Source organism: Hemicordylus capensis, chromosome 17 (assembly GCF_027244095.1).
Source record: "Hemicordylus capensis ecotype Gifberg chromosome 17, rHemCap1.1.pri, whole genome shotgun sequence".
NCBI lineage: Eukaryota > Metazoa > Chordata > Lepidosauria > Squamata > Cordylidae > Hemicordylus > Hemicordylus capensis.
In genome coordinates this window covers 14117566-14140052 of record NC_069673.1, presented here as the reverse complement: position 1 = coordinate 14140052, position 22487 = coordinate 14117566, and the positions used below count along the sequence as shown (strand labels likewise).

The window sequence follows — 22487 nt, the reverse complement described above, 5'->3', positions numbered from 1 at the left end:
TCGACCCCAGGGGTCTCTGATCGGAGTCCACCCCATACCCACCCTCAAGGCTTCCCTGTTCATATTTGATGCTGGGAACCACCTTTGTGAAATGCTGTCTACAGCAGGAAGCAATAAACCGGCACCTGAATCCTAACCTTAACTCTGCCCACGAGGTAGGGGCAGGAAGCCCCCGCTTAAACCTTGCGGGACTAAATGGGTCCACCTTCCCGAGCTTGGTACTGCTAGTTTTGCTCCCTCTGATCCCAGGACTCTGCAACTCCTGCCAGTTTGGGGGCTGGGGAAACTGCGACTCTCCTGAGCACCCCACCGTCGCCGTCCCATAGCATGGGAAGGTAGCAGCAACTTCCTGACGGGCTGTTCCCCTCGCAGGTCACCCGCTCGGACTCCACACGCCCAGCAGCAAATGGGACTCCAGCAACCCGGCCAGCAACCTCTCCACCGTGGCCATCATGCCGGTGTCGGAAGACGTGCCCCTCGCCACCTTCACCCTGGAGCTGAAGCACGCGCTCTGCGCCATTGGTAAGAGGGCCCTGCGCCTGGGAGCCGGCCTGGAAGGGAAGGGCCGACTCCGGGGGGAGGAAGCTCGGCTCCCCGGAGGTGCCTGGAGGTTTGCCGGTGGCGTGTGTAAACGTCGAAGCGCTGCCCAGAGGTGCTCACGTCCACGTGAGTGTGAGCCCTCGACTTGCGGACTGGGCTGCCGCGAGCGCCTTCCTGCCGACACAAGCGCCGCAGAGCTCGCTGAGCGTGCGAGGGGCGTACGCCGCCGCCGCTGCCGCTGCCTCCGTGCTCTGGAGCGGTGACTCATCCCCAGCGCTGCCTCCAGAGGTGGGAGGAAGGAGCTTGTTTAACGGCGGGGGGGGGATGCTTTTTGTGTCCCCTGAGCCGCTGGCAGAGGAGAACGCGTGCTGAGTGTTGCTGAGGCTGGCTGTGGTTGCCGAGACAGCAGCACCCCCGCCATCTCTCTCTCTCTCTCCTCCGTCCAGACCTTAGCAGCTGGCTTGGAAGCAGAGCCCAAGATAGATCCTTCCAGCCGCCGAGGCTTGCTTACTACTCCTGCACGCAAGGCAGATCTTCTACCACTGAACCAAGGCCCCGTCCCCATAGCCTGTGCACATACGACCTTATCGGGCCATTGGTCCATCTAGCTCAGTACTGCCTGCTCCGACTGGCAGCGACTCGCCAAGGTTTTATGCAGTGGTCTTTCCCAGGCCTACCTGGAGATGCTGCCAGGGATCGAACCTGGGACCATCTGTATTATGCAAAGCAGATGCTCTACCACTGATCCTGTGGCCTCATCCCCTTGGGGGAATCTTTTGCAGTGCTCACATGTGGCCTCCCACCCGAATGCAAACCAAGGCAGACCCTGCTTAGCAAAGGGGACACTTCCTGCCCTTTGCCGCCAGACCAGTGTGTCCTCCCCAGTGAGTTTGCTTCCAGAAGGAAGGCCACAAAACAGCCCACCAAAGGAGGCATCCTAAAAAAACAAGGCAGCCGCACCCAGAACTTAGGAGATCTCTCGCCTCGGCTGGCTTCTCTCTCTCTCTCCCCTGCACCCATTCCAGTGCTGAGCCCCTCCGGACTTTAATTCCTTGCCGCCCTGTTCTGTTAATAGGAAAATGAGTTATTCCGGCAGCCCGCCACCATTCCGGCCGGGTGGATATTTCATGTTTTGTTCAGCACCAGCACTCTTGTCAATACCGCTGCTGACCTTTCTCTCCACCCTGGCACTAATCCTCTGCTTTTCTCTTCCCTGATCTCCGCTCCCTCCCTCTCCGCCCCCCCCCCCACACCCACCTCTTTGACGTGTCTTACAGCCGCAATTACTCTGGAGGGAGAACTTTGGCTGTTGGTGACATTTATAGCCACAAATAAAAATAGGGCCGGAAGGGGCCAGCCAGTGGCTTTCGGCCTGAGGGAGGGCTGCTTTCTCCTGCCACCGAGTTCAGGGGTTCGAAGGGAGAGCGATTCAGAGCCCCCAGGAGTGAGCTGCACAAAGGATGCGAGAGAAGCCAGCAGGCTGAGCTGGGTGGATTGTTCAGAACTGGGCTTTTTTCCAGCCGCGAGAGGGTGAGCAGAAATCTCTCCCTGGAAAAGACTCGCCCGTGGCGAATAAGCCGCCCCTCCAGGCGAGACCCTTCCGGGAAGAGTGAGTGCTTTTTCAGCTCTTTTCAGAGCATCCATGTGCTGCAAATGGCCAGCTCTGGGAAAACAAACTCTGTATGTGCACGCACGCATGCTGATTATTTTTATAGACTTGTTAATGGGCGGTCACCTTCACCAACTCGTGTGCAAGACGTAGGAAGAGAATGGAAAACCTGTCCCCTGACTCTTTCAGGCTTCTCACACTTTCAAGCTTATTTATTTACGGAATCCCCCACCCCCAGTCCTTTTGAGCAAAGCTTATCTTTGTAGCCTTGAGGACTAGTAACTTGGGTTGGTTGAAGCATGAGAGCTACCCAGTAATTGCTTGCTCTTACTACCAGCAGTTTTCCAGGACTTCCAACAGAAAGCTTTCCTATGCTGCTACCTGAGATGCTTTAGTTAGAGATGGCAGGAGTCGAACGCAGGATGCTCTGCATGCCAGATATGTCCTTTGCCACCAGGTTCTCCCCCAGACCATGAAGGGGCTTTACATGGGTAAATCATTGCTCCATCTCAGCCTTAAAAATGGATCTCAAGGGTTTCTAGGAGAAGCCGTTGGCAGCCCGGCTGCTGCAATTCACAGACTGCGCTCTGGATCTTTTTACATCCAACAACATACATGTTCTTCTACTGAGCTGCAGCCCTTCCTGTTTATGTTTGCAGAATGGGAAAGATTGGTTTTCAGGGCAGCTGAAATCCTGTGCCAGAACACCAGCCTTGAAAGCTTGCTTATGAACTTTTGCAACGTGGTTCATGAGGACTAGCAACTTCAGGCTGGTTTGGTTTGGGTGCTTTTCCAGAACGAAAGCTGAGTTCCTTAGGACAGCACATAATAAAACCTGAGCCTCCTTTAATATGACTGCAGAGAAAACACACACATGCATAATTAAGAATTTTTTTAATTGTTGATTATTTTTCTTTCTAGGTCCCGCTCTTCTGCTCACCAGTGACAACATCAAACAGCAACTTGGATCTGCAGCCCTGGACAGGTAACCCATCCCCATCACTACCCTTTAATGTCAAAGAAGAAAGCCCCCGAGTGGTGGGTGGTCTGCTTCACAGAATGTATGCACAGCTTTGAGGAAGCCTCATCTTCCTCCAAATAGAAGCAATGGGGCAGAAAGGAAAGCAAGGAAGACTAAGGTGAAATGCAGAAGAAAAAGCAGGTCACTGGATTTTGCTTGCCTTCTGGGGCAGGGGGAAGGACTGAACTAGTGAATGGTGTATGGAACTTAGACCGGAGAGAACCTGGTTTCAAATTCTGCTCAGTTCTCTGCATGGTTTTGGGCAAACCTACTGTGCAAGGTCATTGTGAGGTTGAAATAGGCTGGGACAGAAAAAGAGCCCTACTGGATCAGGCCCAAGGCCCATCTAGTCCCGCATCCTGTTTCCCACCAGGAGCTGAGGGCATGCCTCTCTCTCTCCTGCTGTTACTCCTCTGCAACTGGTATTCAGAGGCAGCCTATAGCCGCTGATAGACCTCTCCTCCATGAAGTTCTCCAAACCCATCTTAAAGCCATCCAGGTTGTTGGCTCTCACCACTTCTTGTGGCAGAGAGTTCCATGAGCTGATTATGCATTGTGTGAAAAAATAACCTTTCACATGACACTCGCCACTCTAAGCTCCTTGGAAGAAGGTGTGGGTGAAGAGGGTATTAAAACTGGAAATTAATTCCGGTTCTGGAAGTCGATGATTCTCCAATCAAGGGGTGGAAATTCTGACATACTTTAAACTGCCATTAAGACAAGCCAAAAAAACCCAAAAACCCCCACACCCCTTAATTTTGCGTTGGCTCATTTCTCGCTCGTCAAGCCCCTGAAGTCCCGGCAGCTGTCAGGTTAATTAGCCCTGCTTTTGAGCGAGTGGATGTTTTTGCCTACTTCTCAAAAAAGTTGTCATGAAATGTCTGATTAGCGGCTGGCAGCCGCACATCCCGTGTCTCCGAGGCAAAGTTCTCGGCTGTGACAAAAGACGGAAATGATACGCGGGGAGCGAGGCGGGGAAGTCCTCCGTTGAAGGAGCAGGTGGGCGAGGGGCTCTCTGGTATTTTTGCGGCCTGATCCGTTTGGATGCCTCGAAAAGTTGTGGGTGCCCCCCGCAAAGCAAAGAAAGAGGTCCAAGCAAGGTCAAGAGCAGACCCATCGCCTGGGGTGGGTGGGGGGATAGGATGAGCTTGCCCCCCCCCCAATTTTCGGTCCTGCTGATTCTCTCCTTCCTCCTCCTCCTCTTCCCATCTCAGCATCCACGAGTATCGGCTCTCCAGCTGGCTGGGCCAACAAGAGGACATGCACCGCATTGTGCTCTACCAGTCGGACAGCAGCCTCACCCCGTGGACCCAGCGCTGCATCCGGCAGGCCGACTGCATCCTGATTGTGGGGCTGGGAGAACAGGAGCCCACGGTTGGAGAGGTGAGGAGGGGCTCCCGTTCCGCTCCTAGAGGCATGGCTCTTCAGTGGGCGTCAAGTTTGGGCCGTGTCTAATCTCTGTTCTTCAGGGGGTCCTCTTAAATTTAGAGTCGTCTTCTGTTCAGGTAAATACGGTGTATGTTCTGGGATCTATTTGCCCTTGCCACAGCTGTTCTGAATCGGGGCCGCTGCTTCTCCCATTTCACAGATGGGAAAACAAAGTCCGAAAGGCGCTCGCTCCAGGCTCCGCCTAGCAGAAGTAGAGCTTGGAAGCAGAGGCCCAAAGAGACACTCTTTTAAAAGTGACGACTTTCTTACATTGAGCAGGGGGAGAGCAGCGGGCCCTCTCCGACCCCAGCACAACATCCCTCCAGTGGCAGTTGCTGGGGTCTGTCATGCGTTACTCTTTTTAGATGGTGAACCCTTTGGGGACAGGGAGCCACCTTTGTTTGTTTGTTTGATTGATTGTTTATATATCTAAAGCGCTTCTGTTGAAAAGAATATATAAATATTGGCCATATTCATAGGTTTAAAACCACCCACCTACGAGCCTTGCAAAAGTCCGTCCGTCCGTTGCACCGAGATTCCAGTCGTCCCACCATTAACGAGGGAAGTAACGTGGATGGCTGAGAGGACAGATTTAAAAGGGGAAAATAAAAAAGACAGAGGGGCCTTCCCGCTCGTGGGCTGATGCTCATGTTGACCCTACCCTCCTTTGCGCTGCTCATCGGCTTCTGTACTGTGGCCGGTGCAGCAGATTAAACCGCAGGCGCTGGGTGGTCAGGCCACATAAGCCGCTTTCCGGCGTTCAGTTGGGAGCTCTGCTGCTGTTAGGCCGCCTTCCTTGTGTTGCAGCCCTGATCTCGGCGAAAGGGGCTCGTAAGCCTCTTCTTAAGGCTGCCCGGATGCTGCGGAGCGTACGCAGGGTGAAATTTCACACCTCGGCAGTATTGTACGATACGGGCATCGGGATACGGCTTACCGGCCGTATCGCTGTCGACTTATTCTGGGGCAGGGTGGGGAATGGGGTCCACTTTTCCACTTGTAGGAAGGGGCACTCACTGAAATAATAAAAAGCAATATATGCAGCCCAACAATAAGAAGAAAATCCACTTGCAAGGTGGCAGATAAAATGGCCAGTAAGATGAACTAGAGCATTCTGCTTGTCATGGAGAGTGGGGGCCAAGAGCCCACCCCCGGACCCGAAATCCTGATTCAGCCACCCCTTTGGTCCTCCGAGACCCACCAAGTGTGTCCTGCACAACTTCAGCCTCATGCTTACAACCAATGAGGGCTAGAATCTTTGTTTTCACTTCTTAGAAAAGCCAAGGATCTCCAGCGCCAGGGCTCGGCAACCCTGGCCCTCCAGCTGCTGCTGAACTACAGCGCCCATCACCCCCAGCCACAAGGCTGAGGATGACAGGAGTTGTAGTTCAACAACGGCCGGAGGGCCAAAGTTGCCTGGCCCTGCTCTCGAACCGGACTCCGTGGGAGTGCAGCATGGGTTCTGCTCACACAGAACAGATGTCTGTCCAACATTTTGCTCGGGAGTATTCAGACCAGTAAGACCCTTGTGGGACTTGCTAGATTTCAGCTGATCGCTGGAGCGCTGGATGCGGCGGCGCCACGAGTGATCTGTGCCCTCTTCCCCCACTGCAGCTGGAGCGCATGTTGGAGAACACGGCGGTCCGTGCCCAGAAGCAGCTGATCCTGCTCCACCGAGAGGAAGGGCCCCTGCCTTCCCGGACCGTGGAGTGGCTCAACATGCGGAGCTGGTGCTCGGCCCATCTCCACCTCCGCTGCCCCCGGCGCGTCTTCTCCCGGCGCAGCCTGCCCAAGCTGGTAAGAAGCTTCTGGTGAGGCCTGGAAGTCTGCCTGGTCCGGACCCGGAAAATGGCTCTTGGTTGCAGCGTTCCCTGTTGGCGTGGCGCTTGACAAGAAGGGAGAGGAGAGCTGGTCTTGCGGTAGCAAGCATGGCTTGTCCCCTTTGCTAAGCAGGGTCTGTCCTGGTTTGCATTTGGAGGGGGACTACATGTGTGAGCTCTGTGAGGTGTTCCCGTTAGGGGATGGGGCTGTAGCTCAGGGGCCTTGCGTGCCGAAGGTCCCCAGGTTCAGTCCCTGGCCGCCCCTCCAGGCAGGGCTCAGAAAGATCCTTCTCCGCCAGAACCCTTGGAGAGCTGCTGCCAGTCAGTGCAGACAGTCGTGAGCTAGATGGGCCAAGGGTCTGACTCGGGCTAAGGCAGCTTGCTTTGTCTCTGTGTCTAGAAAATGACACCACAGGGGAAGGGGAAGAGAAACTGAGGCAGGGGAAGAAATGGGGATGATTGAGTTGCTATTTATGCAGGAGGGAATGAGGACCAGGTTGCTGGACCAAAGGACTTGGGGGGCGGCTGGCGGGGGAGTCTTTTCTTTAAAGGAAATAAGGAGTTTCATCACAGATGTTTGGGAGGCAGCCAGGCATAAGAAGCAGCAAGGGAGGAAGCACAGAGTCACCTGAGGTAGCAGGAGGCCTCCCTGGGGAACAGACCGCAGGCTCCTGTGTGCGAGAGAACTGGAAACCTGAGTTGCACAGAACCTCTTTCACACAACCAGGTGGGGACACCTGAACAAGGCCAGTCTGGGCCCTGCATTCCGGCGGGGTTTTGGAGGCGACGGCGTAGATCTCTGTGACTCGAGCCCCATTGTGCTGTCTGAGTGTGCAGATGTCTGTACACGTGTGAATGAGTGGGCCGGTGTTCCTTTGAAAAGCGAGCCTGGATACAGGCCCTTCAAAGGCATGGGGCCGCTCGGAAGCAGACTGCTGTGCCTGTGTTCAGCATCACGTGGGAATGCGTGTACCTGTGTACTGCGCTGTATCTGTGTCCCCACTGTACACTCGTCATACGAGTGCTGAACGTAACATGTGAATGAGCCTTTTGAAGCTGGGCAGATCTGGAAATCTTTCTGGCGCTGCACACTTGGGTCTTGAATGTGTCCCCCCTCTCTCTCTCTCTTGCCTGCAGAAAGAGCTGTACGAGCGCGTGTTTCAGAAGCCTCCAGACAGGCACTCGGACTTCTCCCGGCTGGCCCGCATCTTGACTGGGAACGCGATCGCTTTGGTGCTTGGAGGAGGCGGGGCACGGTAAGCCAGCGTGGTGTAGTGGTTAGAGTGCTGGACCTAGGACCGGGGAGACCCGAGTTCAAATCCCCATCCAGCCATGAGACTTGCTGGGTGACTCTGGGCCAGTCGCTTCTCCCTCAGCCTAACCTACTTCACAGGGTTGTTGTGAAAGAGAAACTCAAGGATGTAGTACACCGCTCTGGGCTCCTTGGAGGAAGAGCGGGATAGAAAATGTCAATGATGATGATGATGTTGACAATGAGTGGCCACGTGCTTCCGTGGGCCACCAGGGGAGGCTATGGGATCCCAAGAAATGACTCGGATGGGTGCTCCAGAGCTCTAAGCCCTGCAAAGCGCAGCTGCTAGCTCTCTCTCGAACTCCCCCTCGGCCGTGATGGTAGCACTTCCCGCTACGTTTTGCAGAACGCTCTCATTCCCAGGTTAAACCTGAACGCTCAAACCCAGCTCCATAACTCCAGAGGGCAGAGGCCTGGAATAGTGTGGTGGCTATGCCTGGTGTGTCTGCAGGAGGTCCTCAGTTCATTCCTTGGCAGCATCTCCAGGTAGGGCTGAGAAAGCCCCTGCCTGAAACCTTGGAGGGCCGCTGCCAGTCAGAGTATAGACAATAATGAGCTAATGGGAGGCAGCTCCCTCCGTGGAAAAAGTGCCCATTGGTAGAGCATTTGTCTTGCATGCGGAAGGTCTCGGATTCAATCCCTGACTGGCAGCATCTCCAGGTAGGGCTGGGAAAGACTCCTGCCTGAAACCCCAGACAACTGTTACCAGTCAGTGCAGACAACGCTGAGCCCAGTTGATCCAGTGGCTTCGTTGCTGAGTGACAGAGCCCTGCTTTGCATTCAGACACTCCCATATTCAGTCCTCAACCTGCCTGTGAGCTGCTGCCAGTCAGAGTACAGGGCCAGACAGACCAATGGCTTCACCACTCCGCCGGCCATCCCGTGTGGTCCTTGTGACCGGGAGTGATGGGAGTCTGAAGTCCAGCCACATCTGGGAACTCCTGCTCCGTATTGATGATGGTTCTTATTCTTTTACTCATTCCTCCTCCTAACTGCATCTGTGTGCAAATGGTGATCCCCGTGTCGGAATCCAGGCGAACCCGGCTCGCTTTCTTTTGGAGGGAGGCCCATCCACAGCTCCCAAGCATCACCCGCTTCCCTCTGCCCCACTCTCTCGGTTCAGCTCCGGGCCTGCCACGAAGCCTAGAGCCTTCCCCTTCCTCTGCCCTCCGGGGCGGCTTCTCTTGCAGAGACGGGCGGCCGCGTCCCGCAGTGAACCTTGGGATTTTCTCGCCTCCCCTTCTTTTGCAGGGGTAATTAAGTCCCCCGACGCCTGGCTGCCAGACCCTCGCCGGTCGTTCTGGGGGCTTGTGAGAAATGCCGCCGGTGAACCCGCCCACACGTTGTTCCAGCCCAGAGGAGCCGGTCCCTTCCCTCCCTTGTCTGCATGCTCTGTTCCCTGCTCTCTCTCTCGCGTGCGTGCGTGCCCCCCCTTTCCTTTCTCCAAGCTGGCAAGGAAGTGGGGAGGGAAAGGGCACACAGGCAGCTTCTTGGCATCAGTGGTGAGGGGGTGGCACCACAGCCAACCTGGGAGAAGTTCAGACTGGAAGGCCCCCGTTCTCTCTCTCCATCATGGTCTCCTCCAGCACAGTCATGACTCTTTAAAATCTTCCTTCTCCTAACACCCCTGTAAGGCGGGCCACCGTTGCCAGCGTTTTGGCCATTCTAACGCATGCTTCTCTGGCTTGGCATGAGCAGGATCAGGCCCAGGGCCCAGCAGCCTTGTAGGTACTTTGCACTTTAAAAAAAAAAAAAGTCTGCCCCAAGAAGCTTTCTAAAACTGTGCAAATGTGCGGCAAAAGCCAGAAACGTGTTCTCTTTTTGAAATGACTTATTCTGCCTTTTTTCTTTTTACACCCTTCTGGTTTTCTCCGTCGTGAGGAGGCACGCCGATGCCATCCGCCTCCCTTGAGTCCGAGACCGCTGCCGGCCACACGTTTCCCAGCAGGCCTGAGGGCTAGAAACTTGAGCCCTGGCATGGAAACTTGCTTCTCCCGTAGCTTTGATTTGCAGGAAGCTGGATTGGTTCACCCAGGGCACAGCTCTTGCGGGTCGACTTCCTTTCGCTCTCTTTGCAGGCTCCAAACGGCGCAGCCCGGCCTCTTGCGGCCGCCGGGACGGTGATCCTTGGAGAGGGTGGCGCTGGCGGGGCGGGGACCTTGCTTTCGACGATCTGTTCCCCGGGGCTGTCTGAATCTGCCCAGAAGGAAGGCTGCCTCCACTCTTGACAGCTGCTTTGCACTGGTGGCAAATGGAAGCCGGTTCTTTGTATGGCCGCCTCTTGAGCCCTCGCCTCACAAAAACCGGCTTTGTGTTTCCGAAGCCGGGCTCTGTGCAGGCGTCTCGGGTCACCATTCGCCTGCGAGCGCCTCTTCCTTCCCCATGCCAGGCATTTCACCGTCGTTATTCCCCCTCCCTGCAACTTTCTGCCATGACAGGCAAGAGGACAGAAACAGCCGTGCTGTGTTCTTATTTCTCTCCCCGCCGCACGTCACCGTTGTCTTGGCGTAAAAATACAACCGCTCCAGCAGATACTGCGTGCTCACATTGCAGCGCTGCACGTCCTCCGAGCCGCTATCGAGGGAAGGAGGGGAAGTTGGGCGCTCTCCAAGCACGCTCTCTGACAGCGGGCTTTGTCCGGGCAGCTCGAAGGGGGAGGCGTTGGAAGGACAGGCAGGCCGGAGGCCAGGCCGGCTCAGGGCAGTGGGGCCGATCTGTCTGCCAGGACCGCAGGAAGCTCTCTCCCCGCCCCCCAGGCCAGACTGGGGTGTCCGTTAGCTCATGCTCCCCCGAAATTAGCTACTCACTGGGGCTGAGTAGATTCGGAGATTCTGCTCGGTTGACTGGACCTCCAGCAAGGCCAGGAACTTTGGAGCCGCCTTATACCAAGTTAGGTCCCTCTAGTTCATTATGGTCTGCACTGACTGGCAGCAGCTCTCCAAGGGTCCTGGCAGAGAAGGGTCTTTCCCAGCCCTACCTGGAGATGCTGCCAGGGATTGAACCTGGGACCTCCTGCGTGCAGAGTAAATGCTTTGCCACTAAGCCACACTCTTTCCTTAGGATTACGTAGGAAGCTGCCTTATACGGAGTCAGACCTTTAGTCCATCCCGCTCAGGATTGTCTGCACTGACTGGCAGCAGCTCTCCAAGGTTTCAGAGAGGAGTCTCTCTGAGCTCCACCTGAAGAGGCTGCCAGGGATGGAACTGGGACCTTCTTCAAGCCAAGCAGATATTTTCCCCATCTCGATTCTGTCATAGATGGACCTTTTGGTCTGATTCAGCCCAGCTTTCCTATGTTCTTAAAGTGACCTAAAATAAAATGAAGCTTCTAGTCCTTATGGTTGCAAAGGTGTGTAAGACTGTGTGTGTGTGAACACCCACCCAAGCCATAGTTGCTGCTAATTAGGGTTTTTTGCGATTGGGGCACCAGCTGTCGCATACTGCTGCTCGTCCCTTTTTTTTTTTACTAGTGCAGTAAGGCAAACAAAGAGTCAGATCGCAGAATATTCCTGCACCTGCATAATCTATGGAGGTGGACGTTGTCATCTGGGTTGCGGAATTCAGCTTTTCATGGTGCGGAATCTGAAGTGCCAGGATGCGGAGGCGTTTCCAAAAACAGAGTACACACAGAGTTGACTCTTTGTGGGAGTTGCTGGGTGCAATGCCTTTATTTTGGGTCCGCAGGGGAGACACAGACCCACCTTTTGGAGTCCTCCCCAGTGAGCTCACCTCCCCCCCCCCAGTGCTGCTTTCGAGGGCTGCAGCCCAGACTTGCCTCCCCGTCTTCTGTGCCTCTTTTTCTCCCCCCACTTCACGGTTCCCATCTTGTGTTGGCTGCAGGGGCTGTTCCCAGGTGGGCGTCATCCGGGCCCTGAACGAAGCCGGCATCCCGGTCGACATGATCGGGGGCACCTCCATCGGGTCCTTCATGGGCGCCCTCTACGCCGAGGAGCGCAGCTACACTCAGATGCGGATCAAGGCCAGGCAGTGGGCCATGGTAAGGCTCTCCGCGGGTGAAGCATGCTTGAGTGTTGTTGTTCTGGTTATGCCACGTTTTGCCTAAAGTTCACAAAGTGATTTGCAAAGAAAAAGAAATAAGCTGGTTCCTTGTCCACAAGGGTCTGCAGTGGCTCAAAATAAAAGGGAGACCCCCGCAACAGCCACTGGAGGGATGCTGTGCTGGGAGGGCCAATTGCTCTTCTCCTGGAAATTATAAGGAAACCCCCACTTTCAAAGCTGCCTCTTGGCCCAGTGAGCAGGGGTACTTGATTCCCTGCCCACAAGGAGCTTACAGTCTCCAAAGGAACAAGAAGCGAGGCGCCAGCAGATGCCACTCGAGAGCCCCCTGTGCTGGGCTGAATAGAGACAGCTGCTTCCCTCCCCACCCCGCTAAATATAAGAGAGCCCCCACTTTAAAGACGCCTGCTTTCCCCAGTTCGTAGGGGCGATTCCCGGACTGGGCAGGCCTGAAGGTGGCTCCCTGTCCACAAGGAGCTGGAAATCTAAAGAGAGCAGCCACTGCCGAGTCACGAGGCCGAGCTGAATATAGGGACAGTTGCTCTCTCTCTCCCCGCCCCCCCCGTCCCGGCGGTTGCTTTCTGCCTCGCTAGCAGGGGCCCAGGACTCGTGCTTGGCATGAGGAGGCTACAAGCTTCCCGATCTGGCCGGCACAACCAGTGCCCTGGCACCGTCAGCTTCACAGCACAGAGCAAGAGACTCGTCAGGGTAGGAGGGTGGGAGCAGGCTTGCTTCCCGAGGGACTCTTCTTCGCTCCGCGGGACGCCAGCTGTTCCGTTGTGCGCCGGCTGGAAGACTCCACGCTTCTGTGGTGCCATCTCTTTGCCGAGCCTCCTTTTGGCAGAACCGATGGCCCCCCAGGGAAGGTTTTGTGCAGCCGGGCCCCAGCGCCACAGCCTGGTTTGCTTCCGGGCGGTTTGCCCTGCACGGCTGCTCCAGCCGGCCCGCTTAGCTCTCTTTATTTGGGTGGGGCCAGGGCAAAGCAAACAGGAATCCCCTGGAGTCGACAGCGGTCACCCCAATTTGGAATGTGGGGCTGGGCCTCTGTTTTGGAGCCCTGAGAATCTCGGCTTGCATCTTCCTCATTTGGAGGGCCAGCGGGGAGAACACGTTCCTCATCCTTAGGATGACAAAGCTAAGGCCTCCGCTCTACACACTCAGGGGAGAGTCCTGAGGTAGCAGAAGGCTCTATACCAGAGGTTCCCAGCCTCTGGTACTCCAGATGTGGCAGAACTACGACTCCCATCATCCCCAGCTACAGTGTGTTGTGGCTGGGGATGATGGGAGTTGTGGTTCAGCCACGTCTGGAGTACCCAAAGATGGGGGGTCGTGGTCTACACCATTTAGGGGGGAGGGGTCTGCTTTGTGTGTGGTTTTTGTTGTCCGGTTTGCATACCGCCTTGCATTTAAATAACCCCACGGCGGTTTGCAGTTATCTTTAAAGCAGTGCAAATATACTAGGCCCTTAAAACCATGTGAATATTAAATTTCGGCATTAAAAACAACAAATCTCTTAAAGTAAAAAACATATCCACAATAAAACACACGATCCAGAGCAGCCGCACAGAACGCAGCACTCGGCTGAAAAGCCGGGGCAAAGCCCTCTGCTTTTGACTTGCCTCCTAAAAGCTGCCATGGAAGCTTCAGAGCTTCGGCCGGGAGAGTATTCCACCGCCCGGGGCCATGGCCGAGAAGGCCCCGTGCTCCCGTGTGCTCGACAGCCGAGCCTCCCGCAGCGTTGGCACGCAGAGCAAAACCCCCCTCCCATGATCTTGTTTTGCTTCGCCTCTTTGAAAAATAAAAACCCCGCAGAGAGAGATGGCACATTACAGGGTACAAAGAGCCACCGACGGAGAGGTCCCTGCCTGAAGGAACTCGCAAAGGGAGAGGAGGGACAGTGGCAGGGGTGACGAGGGCAGCGGGACTATGTTGTTGAGCTGTTCTTGTGTGTGTCTGTGTTAGGATGAAGGCCACGAGTGCAACACAGTAGGGGCCGTTCGCACAGTCAACAGGAGGACAGGAGAGGCTGCCTGTCCTCCTTCAGGGGCTGGTCGCCCTCCCAACGTTTTGATCGTGTGTCAGCTGGAGGCGGGGAGCTTGGTCGTGTGCTAAGCCCAGCTGGGTAAGGTGAGCATGTTCTACCCAGCTCCTGTTCCCAGCTGTGGAACGAGGCGGGAAGAAAAAGCGTCCTCTCTAGCTGGGGGGCTTAGCTTATGATCTGGCTCACGGCCCCCAACCTCTGTGTCTAACTGCCACACGATCGAAAATCGCCCGTGCACCGAGCTCCCCCGTTAGGGTCGGAAGCTTCTCCCGCCCTCATGGCGATCGTGTGAACGGGCCGAGTCCTTGGAAGCTGCAGGGGTGTGCCAGGATCTCTGGGCAGGACTCCCGGGAGTGGCTGTGTGCACGTCTGGGTTTGGGGGTGTCTTCTGAAGCTGCCTCTCCCCACGGCTAATTGTGGGAAAGCAAAGAAACGTATGGGCTCAGTTCGAGGTTGCGGGATTAGCGTAACCGGGCGAGCGTCTGCGTCTTGATCTTGGCCATATGCCCAGCTCCCGCTTCTTAAATTCGGCCAGGCTAACTCCAGGCATCCCCTCTGCTGCTTTATGTCTGCTGTGAAACTGGCACCCACGCCCGGATTCTTGACAAGTGCCTGGAGGTTTTCTCCAGATCTGGGGGAGGCTTTCTGATACCGTCTTTCCCGAACGCTGACGGCTGAAGCTCCATCCAGTGGGAGACGAAACCTCCGCGGGTGTGCTGGCAGAAGTTTGGCTGCTAATAAGGGATGCAGAGCTCGGGGAGGGGTCTCTGGGGGGCAGGCTCAGGGAGAATAGTTTCCCGCAAGGGCAAAGGCCACACCAGGGAGCGCGGAGACCACCCCCCTTGTCTTTTCTCTGCAGTGCGTCTTTCCCGTAACTTACGTTCTCTCTCTTTCTCATTCCACACGCTGTCATGTTGTGGGTAGAAGTGATTGACTGAGGTAATTCTTTTGTCTCAAGTTTAAAAAAAAATAAAATCGATCCCTTGGGGCGGGAACTCTGCAAAGGAGATGATGAGTTTGTGGCTGTGAACATCCCGTGTGCTGTTCTTTGGTTGGTTCTTCCCTCCACCTCCTTCCAAGACCGGCTCGAAAGTGCCGAAATCTTCCGGGTGGAGTCTGGGTGAGGAGACGGTATTGAATGCCTCGGAAATGGAGGGCAACTTTCAGCAAAGCATATGTTTCATACCCGGCTCCGATAAGCCCCCAGCCTGAGCCACCTTTCTGCCACTGAGTAGCGTTTCCCCTCTGATTGATCTAGCGCAAGAGAATGAGGTTCCCAGGATGGACTGGCAAGCCTGAGAATAAAGAGTTTGGCAACGGAAGCGTAGCTCTCGCTTTGCCTCTCCGGATCAAAGCAGAGTAGCCGTGTGCTCTCTCTTTGGCAGACAGACCCAAGTGCTCAAGCGTGAGTGAGCCCCATCCTTGGCCCCACTTACAATTGTTGTTTTTTCCCAGCGGTAACTTTCCGAGAACAAAGAAGAGGCAATGGCAGCCAGGATGTATTCTGGCTGACTCCTTCCTTCTGCAGAGGGAGGGACGTGGTGTTTGCTTTCCCGGTCTTTATTCTTTAGCGCTGTTTAACACAGCAGAGGGAGATTTTCCTTCGGGATCAGAGGGGGCATGCCACTGCACACCAGGTGCTGGGGAACCCCATCAAGAGGGGATGGTTGCCCCCTTTCCCCTGCTTGTGGCCTTCCCTTGGCCACTGCAGGATGCTGGGCTGGGTGAGGCCAAGGCTCACAGTGTGGGAGCATCAGCTTTGCCGGCACAGTTTCCACCCCTGGCAGCCTCCCCAGGTAGGGCTGGGAGAGACTCCCGCCTGGAACCTCGGAGAAGCTGCTGCCAGTCAGGGCTGACCACCCTGAAATTCGTGGACCGAGGGTCTGACTCGGTACAAGGCAGCTTCCTACGTTCCGGACCCAGCAGGGCTGCTCTCACGTTCAGAGCAGTGGGGGGGAAGTCTGAAAACCAGCACTGAGCCTTGATGCCGGGAGCAGAGCCCAGAGGCAGCCCGTTCTGACTCTCTTTGGGGCGTGTGGTTGGGCCGGCTTCTGGCCTGGCCCTCGCCTGCCACTGCGGCGATGGCGGCTTTGGCCGGGGGAAAAGCAGGTGCCAGCAGCCAGAGCCCAGCCGGCCTCTCGGCCTCCTCCCGCCTGCCCCGCAGAAGGGCTCCCACCTGCTCCTCCCGTCGCTAAAAGGAGATGAGGCATCAGCGCCGGACAAAAAGGCTTTGGGGTATATTTAGAATCCGCCGCGGTCTTCCTCCCTTGCTGTGCGGGGAGTGGCAGGCGCTGGGTGGAGAGGATTACTGGATAACAAGCCGGCAGGCCTCTTAGACTTTCCCTCTGGGCCACGTCCGTCATCCGAGTTCATCCGCTGAGCCTGGTGCACTCGGGGCCTGAGACGGAAATTCTCGGGTCGGTTAAGCCGTGCCCCAAGCGCCCGTTAAGCTGTGCCAACGCAAGTGCCGCATCTGTCTGTTCTGCCTGTGGGATGGCACTTAGAGCTCCTTAGGTCAGGGTCCCCAGGCGTCGGACTACAAATTCCATCACCCCTCCCCCCCGCTGAAGGCTGTTGCGGCAGAGGGTGATGGGTTTATAGTCCTCTGCCACATCTGTTTCTTCTGCCCATGGGATGTCACTTGCAGCTCCTTTCAGGCAGGAGTTCCCAAGACAACAGTCCCCAGATGTTTGCAATGGCAAGCAAGTCAGAAGTTGTTAGGCTACAACTCCCATCATCCCCTGCCAAAGGCCTTTGAGGCGGAGGGTGATGGGAGTTGTAGTCCAGCAACATCTGGGGACCCCCCTCCCGTAGGGCAAGAGAACAAAATACTGCCCACTTCAGCTTCTGTTGGGCATCAGGGATGGCCTGCCCTCCTTTTCTTGGTAGCCGTCTCCGCTTCCCAGCTCGTGGCCCGCTGGCAGCTGGAACAGTCCCCAAACTTCTCCCCCTGCTGGCCCATGCCCGGCAGAAATCCTCCAGCCCCTTTGCTCTGCAATCCACAGCTGCAAGGGAGGGAGAGTTCTGGATCACGCCCCCCTGTTTAAATACTCCTTATATTTTGGTCTTCTCACATTACGAAAAAACCAAGTTGTCCAACGAGAACAGCCTCTACCGGCTATGTCAAGTGATGTGCCTTTTCTTTGTGTTTTGATGAGTCTCTTGGTTTGGCTTCGTGACGCATGAGGATGGGTTTCGGACCCCTTCGTCCAGCGGGACAAAGGGACTTCTAAGGACCTTGGCCAGTGCTGTGCGTGACCTGAACACTTCCCTTTAAAATATGCCCCCCAAATCCTTGGCAACACACAGCAGTTCCTTAGTAGATGAGCAAATGTGTAAAGATTTGAAAGTCTGCCAACACTTAGACCAGTGCAGGGGCAAGCAACTTGTGTCTGGGTTTTCTCGTGTGCCGCCCTCTCGTTTTCCTCAAATTTTACCCTGCGCGCCATTTTCCTTCTCTTCAGAATATGAACTCCGTGCTTAAAACAGTCCTAGACCTGACCTACCCGATCACCTCCATGTTCTCCGGCGCGTCGTTCAACAACGGCATCGGCAACATCTTCAAGGACAAACAGATCGAGGTCAGCGGCTTTTTTGTGGGTGCCAAGAGTGGGGTTGGGGCGTCCGCCTGGAGAGGCTGCCTGGAATCGAACCTGGGACCTTCTGCATACATGCAGATGCTCTACCACTGACCTACAGTTCCATCCCCTAAGGGGACCCTTTTACAGTGCTCACACGTAGTCCCCCATCCAAATACAAACCTAGGCACACCCTGCTTAGCAAAGGGGCCCGTTCATGCTCGCTGCCACCAGACCAGCCCTCCCTTCCGAACATCCGAGAGCATTTTTTCAACCTGTCCCTGCAGATAGTGTACATATCTGGACGTCCCAGCTGCAGATTACGTGCTCCGTGTCACTTCTTCGCCACTCCAACTCTGGACGAGTTGATCTGTTCTATATTTGTGAGGCAGAATCCGACGCTCTCTGGATGTGCCCGATCACAAAAGGACTTAAAAACTCTCGGCATTCAGGGGTGGATTTAAATTGTTTTAGGCCCAGATTGTGTGGGTTTTGTGTTGGATTATCTAAAACAAGCCCCCAGCGAGCGCGGCTGTTCCTCTGCTTCGATGTTTGTTTGTCTACTTAAGGAGATTGTGAGCGGCAGCTGGGCGGGTGCTTTCCCTTCCCCGTTTTTCTTTTGGGATCGCATCTGAAGCCCATCTCCTCCGCCAACACGCTTTCCCAAGGTTCACCGCCTCCTGCCTCGCGAGATAAGTGGTGTTTAAGAGTCCCACCTTTTTAAAAGACCCCTGGGAATAGTCGGAGGCAGATCTGGTTTCCCAAGCGCATTTCTTTCTTTCTTTTTGTTTGTTTTCTGAACTGAAACTGGCAGGGTGCCTCACACTTACCCCCCCGAAGAGTTTTACTTCCTCGGCTAGTAAGAGTCGGAATGAAACATCTCTCACTCTGAGGAGTGAGTCGGCTGTGGGTCTGTCCGAGTCTCTGGCTGCAGACCAGGCGAGAAGCAGCAGCCTTTACAGCAGGGCGGGTGAGGCTTCCATGCTTCTGGACTGGGTGCAGCTGAGCCATGCCGCCACCCCTGCTTCAGAGATGCGGTGTGATCCCCTGCCCTTGAAAAAGGAGGATGCTTGTCATGTCTCTGGGTGAGTCACTGCTCTGGCCCGGCCTTCTTCCAAAGAAGATTTGCTTGTCCAGATGGGTGACTTGAAGCACCCCACGGCCCTGCCTTTTCTGCTTGAGTTACCGGTCAGGGTGCGTGATTTCACCGGAAGGTGGCCAGCCCAGGGCAGTGACTCATGCAGAGAGGCAGCAGGAACCCTCCCGCACTTCGACACCACCAGGGGTGATTGTCCGGCTCTCTTGCAGTCCAGAAATGGGGAAGAACTGCCTGCTTCGTTGCAAATCCTGATGGGTCTGTCCTTGCCCGTTTCCAGGGGATCACGCAGAGACTTCTGCAGGCAGACGCCTCCTCTGTGGACGGGTCCATTAGGCACACAGGAGCCTCTTAAATCTTTTACACCCCACACATACACACACACACACACACCCCCTGGGGAATCAGTGACCTTAGCAGTGCTTCCTGCCCCACAGGATCTCTGGATTCCTTACTTCACCATCACGACGGACATCACCGCTTCGGCCATGAGAGTCCACACCGACGGTGAGTATCCCACAGTTCAGGGCAGGGACAGCTTGGTGGACTGTGTGGCACTGAATTGCAGGGTGCATGTGCAGTCCAGCATCCCAATGCAAACCAGGGTGGACCCTGCTTAGCAAAGGGGACCCATTCATACTTGCTGCCCCAAGACCAGCTCTCCGCCCTCTGTTCCTGTCTCGTTGAGAGGGGTGTGTGTGTGTGTGTGTGTGTGTGTGTGTGTGTGTGTGTGTGTCCAAGTGTCCAAGGCGTGGGAGGATCAAGGGAGCATTTATCTTTGGGGCAGGGGGGATTATATACTGTGGCTCCCAGTTTGCCTACTTCCAATTCCTCCTGTGGGGAGGGGGGGCACACATGGGGCGAAGCCCTTTTCCTGTCCGCCTCGCCAAACTCCAGCCAGTTGAGTGGCACAATCACACACACACACACACACACACACACACACCCCTGGCCGTAGCACACAGTGACCTGAAAATTCTCCCCATTTCCGGGGAGGGGCGGAATTTGCAGCCCCTTTGCCATGAAGAAATGGCCTCTGAGCTTCACAGCCCTGGAGCAGCTAATCCCAATGCAGAGCCGTCTGGGCCTGTCGTCAACTACTGAGGCTCTGCCCCCAAAGGACTGGGCCACACGCCACCCGAATGTTTGGAAGCGGGTGCCGGCAGCCCCCTTCTGCGCCTCGCTCACCGCAAGAGGGCGGCCCAGCTGGGAAAGCGGTTTGCAGGAGACTCGGGGTTGCAGATCCTTCTGGACCTGGGTTCCCGGTGGGGAGGCAGACCTCACGAAGGGGGTGCCCCCGGCCCCAGCTTGTTAGGAGAAGGCAGCGCTCTCCAGCAGGGGCGCGGGCCAAGTCCTGGGGCCGTTCCGCAGGGAGCGACTCCCGTCCACTTTTGCTGATTAAACCACTCGGCTCTTAATGGTTATAAATTCCCTCTTGGTGCAGCGCTTGAATAGAAATGATGGAGCCGCTCGGGGGGGAGGCGGGGCTGCCGGCCAGAACCGTCCGGCTCGATGCCGCCGTTGGGTTCGCTGGTCAGAACGGGGAGAGGCGGGGGGAGCTGTGGGGCCCGAGGAGCAGGGGCTGGCCCTCTCGCCTCACTGGAGTCCTCGGGGCTGTGGGGCATGGCTAGGCTACCCCATCACCCCCCATTTCGTCCAGGGTGCTAAAGCTGGGCCTCGTCCAGCGAAGAATGTACGCAGCCGCATATTGCAGGGGTAGGCAACCTTGGTTCTCCGGCTGCTGCAGAACTACAACTCCCATCATCCTCGGCTGCCCTGCTCAGCAACCGGTGGAGAGCCGGGGTTGCCTACCTCCTGATTTACTGGGTTCCTATCGCACGGCAGCACCTTGCGAGGTTTTCATCCTGCTTTCTCCTGATAGGAAGCTGCCTTGTGCGGAGTCAGACTCTTGGTCCATCTAGTTAAGGACTGTCTACACTGACTGGCAGCGGCTCTCCAGGGTTTCAGGCTGGGGCCTGTCCCAGCCCTAATGGGAGATGCTGCCAGGGAGTGAACTTGGGACCTTCTGCATGCAAGCACTGAGCTCGGCCCCACCCCCCAAAATAACCCCCCAGCACTCACATGTAGTCACCTCTTTTCCCCCCGCTGATGTGGGGGATGGATTAACTCCTCTGCCTTTCTCCCCCCACTCCCCACCCCCAGGCTGTCTGTGGCGCTACATCCGGGCCAGCATGTCCCTCTCTGGCTACCTGCCCCCCCTCTGCGACCCAAAGGACGGGCACCTCCTGATGGATGGCGGCTACATCAACAATCTCCCAGGTATCCTCGCCCCTCTCTGTTCACACGGCTTGCTTAGCCCTGGTTTGCAGCTAGGGCCCGTTTCCATCCTTGGCTTTCCACCCTCCCCTCACTCCTTCCAGTACTCGTTGGGGGCGGGATTTAAAGCTCCCACGTGTGGTTTTGAAGTCGCTGTGGTTTCCCGTTGCATCCGAATGCCCGGAACCGTGGTTAGTTCACAACTTGGGATACCCGAGCTAGGTTTAGAGAGCCAGGTTGATGAATTAATCGTGGTTTATATGCTGTGTTTTGGGTGTGGAACAGTGCGCATGCTCATGGCGGTGGGATCCTGTCACCACAAGCCATGCGGTAACAAAAACGCACCGGCTCTTCTTGGACTACAACTCCCAGAATCCCCTACCACACTAAACAGTAGTGGGGGTGATGGGTTTTGTAGTCCAACCGCAGCTAGAGAGCCTTGAGGCTGGCCACCCCTTGTGGGTGAACTCTGAATGTTGTCACACACTGAATCCGGTCTGTGGCAGTAGCAACATTGCTACAGCAGAGGAGTAAATGACTGCATGAACCACGCTGAAGATGTGCTGGCTGCTTTCAAAGTTTTATCTACCCGGGTGCAGCAAGTGAGCCTTTGAACTTGGCCGAGGATTTCCCCACTTGCCCCCCACCCCAAATGAAATCTGCGGGGGCACCTGGGTTGTCCTTTTTTTGTTCTCACCTCCTGGCCCTCGCCTTGCTGAAGAGCACTGAGTCATCCTGTCTCCGGCCCTTTTGCTGTCAAGAATCCTCCCCTGTTTGGGCTGAAAAGTGAATTCTTGGAACCAAGGAGGGCCTATAAATCACCCTCATTTTGCTGAGAGGGAGAGAATTTCCCAGAGAGCGTTCTGGAGGGAAAATGACTCTCCTGGCGCAGTGCCGGCAGGCGTCCGGCGTGGGAGGCATGTGGCAAAGGTCCTGCCAGGAATGTGGCCTCGTGCCAGGTAGAGCAGAAGCGCCTCGAGGGGCGGGGAGTGACGCTGCTTTGTTGCTACTGACAGCGGACGTCGCGCGGTCCATGGGGGCGAAAGTGGTCATTGCCATTGACGTGGGGAGCCGGGATGAGACCAACCTCACCAACTATGGCGACGCCCTCTCTGGCTGGTGGCTGCTGTGGAAAAGGTGGAACCCCCTCGTGGAGAAAGTGAAGGTAGCCCTACTAAATCGCTGGTCGCCTGTGGCGAGGGAGATTCGGTCCCAGGGGACCAGGCAGAGAAGGGTTTCTGGGTTTAAACGGGAAAAGATGAAAAGGCAGAGCTCTCATTTCAGGCTCTGGGCCGGTTGGGCTAGTGTAGACGTTCCTGGCCTCGCAACTCTTGTGATTCTCTTTGCAAGGTTGCTTTACATCCGCAAGGACCCATTGCAGGGGCAGAGAGGAGAATCGACCATGCATGTGATTCTCCCCACGGCCTGGGGGAGTTCTAGGAATGGTAGTTCTCTGGGCTTGAGACTGTCTAAGAAACGTGCATGTTCCCCAAACTACGATTCCTCCGTTCCGCTCGGGGAGGTGATGGCAGCTCGACCTGTTTGAGAAAAGTTTTGTAGCCGTTTTGTAGCCGTTTTGTAGCCGTTCAGTGAAGGCGTAGTTCTCAGTCTTGAGAATTCCTGCTTTGCTTTCCTCACACAAGCAAGTTCCCCAGCCGGGCTGTTTCGGCGGCAGGGGGGAGGAGGTGAGGGAGGCTCGCTGCTGATCAGCCGCCACCCGTCTTCCCATCGGTGACGACGATGCTTTCTGCG

The 22487-nt window shown here is 56.0% G+C and overlaps 1 protein-coding gene across 4 annotated transcripts in view; it reads left to right on the top strand.

Moving 5' to 3' along the window:
- PNPLA7 (patatin like phospholipase domain containing 7) overlaps positions 1–22487 on the top strand; it is a 57082-nt gene that overhangs the window by 29544 nt on the left and 5051 nt on the right. For all 4 annotated transcript variants that reach the window (XM_053282018.1, XM_053282017.1, XM_053282021.1 and 1 more), the window contains exons 21-30: positions 373–522; positions 3071–3134; positions 4385–4553; positions 6210–6392; positions 7553–7671; positions 11567–11723; positions 17249–17365; positions 18896–18965; positions 20622–20738; positions 21752–21900. In XM_053282018.1, the coding sequence (XP_053137993.1) occupies positions 373–522; positions 3071–3134; positions 4385–4553; positions 6210–6392; positions 7553–7671; positions 11567–11723; positions 17249–17365; positions 18896–18965; positions 20622–20738; positions 21752–21900 (1295 nt within the window). The remainder of the gene's footprint in view (positions 1–372; positions 523–3070; positions 3135–4384; positions 4554–6209; positions 6393–7552; positions 7672–11566; positions 11724–17248; positions 17366–18895; positions 18966–20621; positions 20739–21751; positions 21901–22487) is intronic.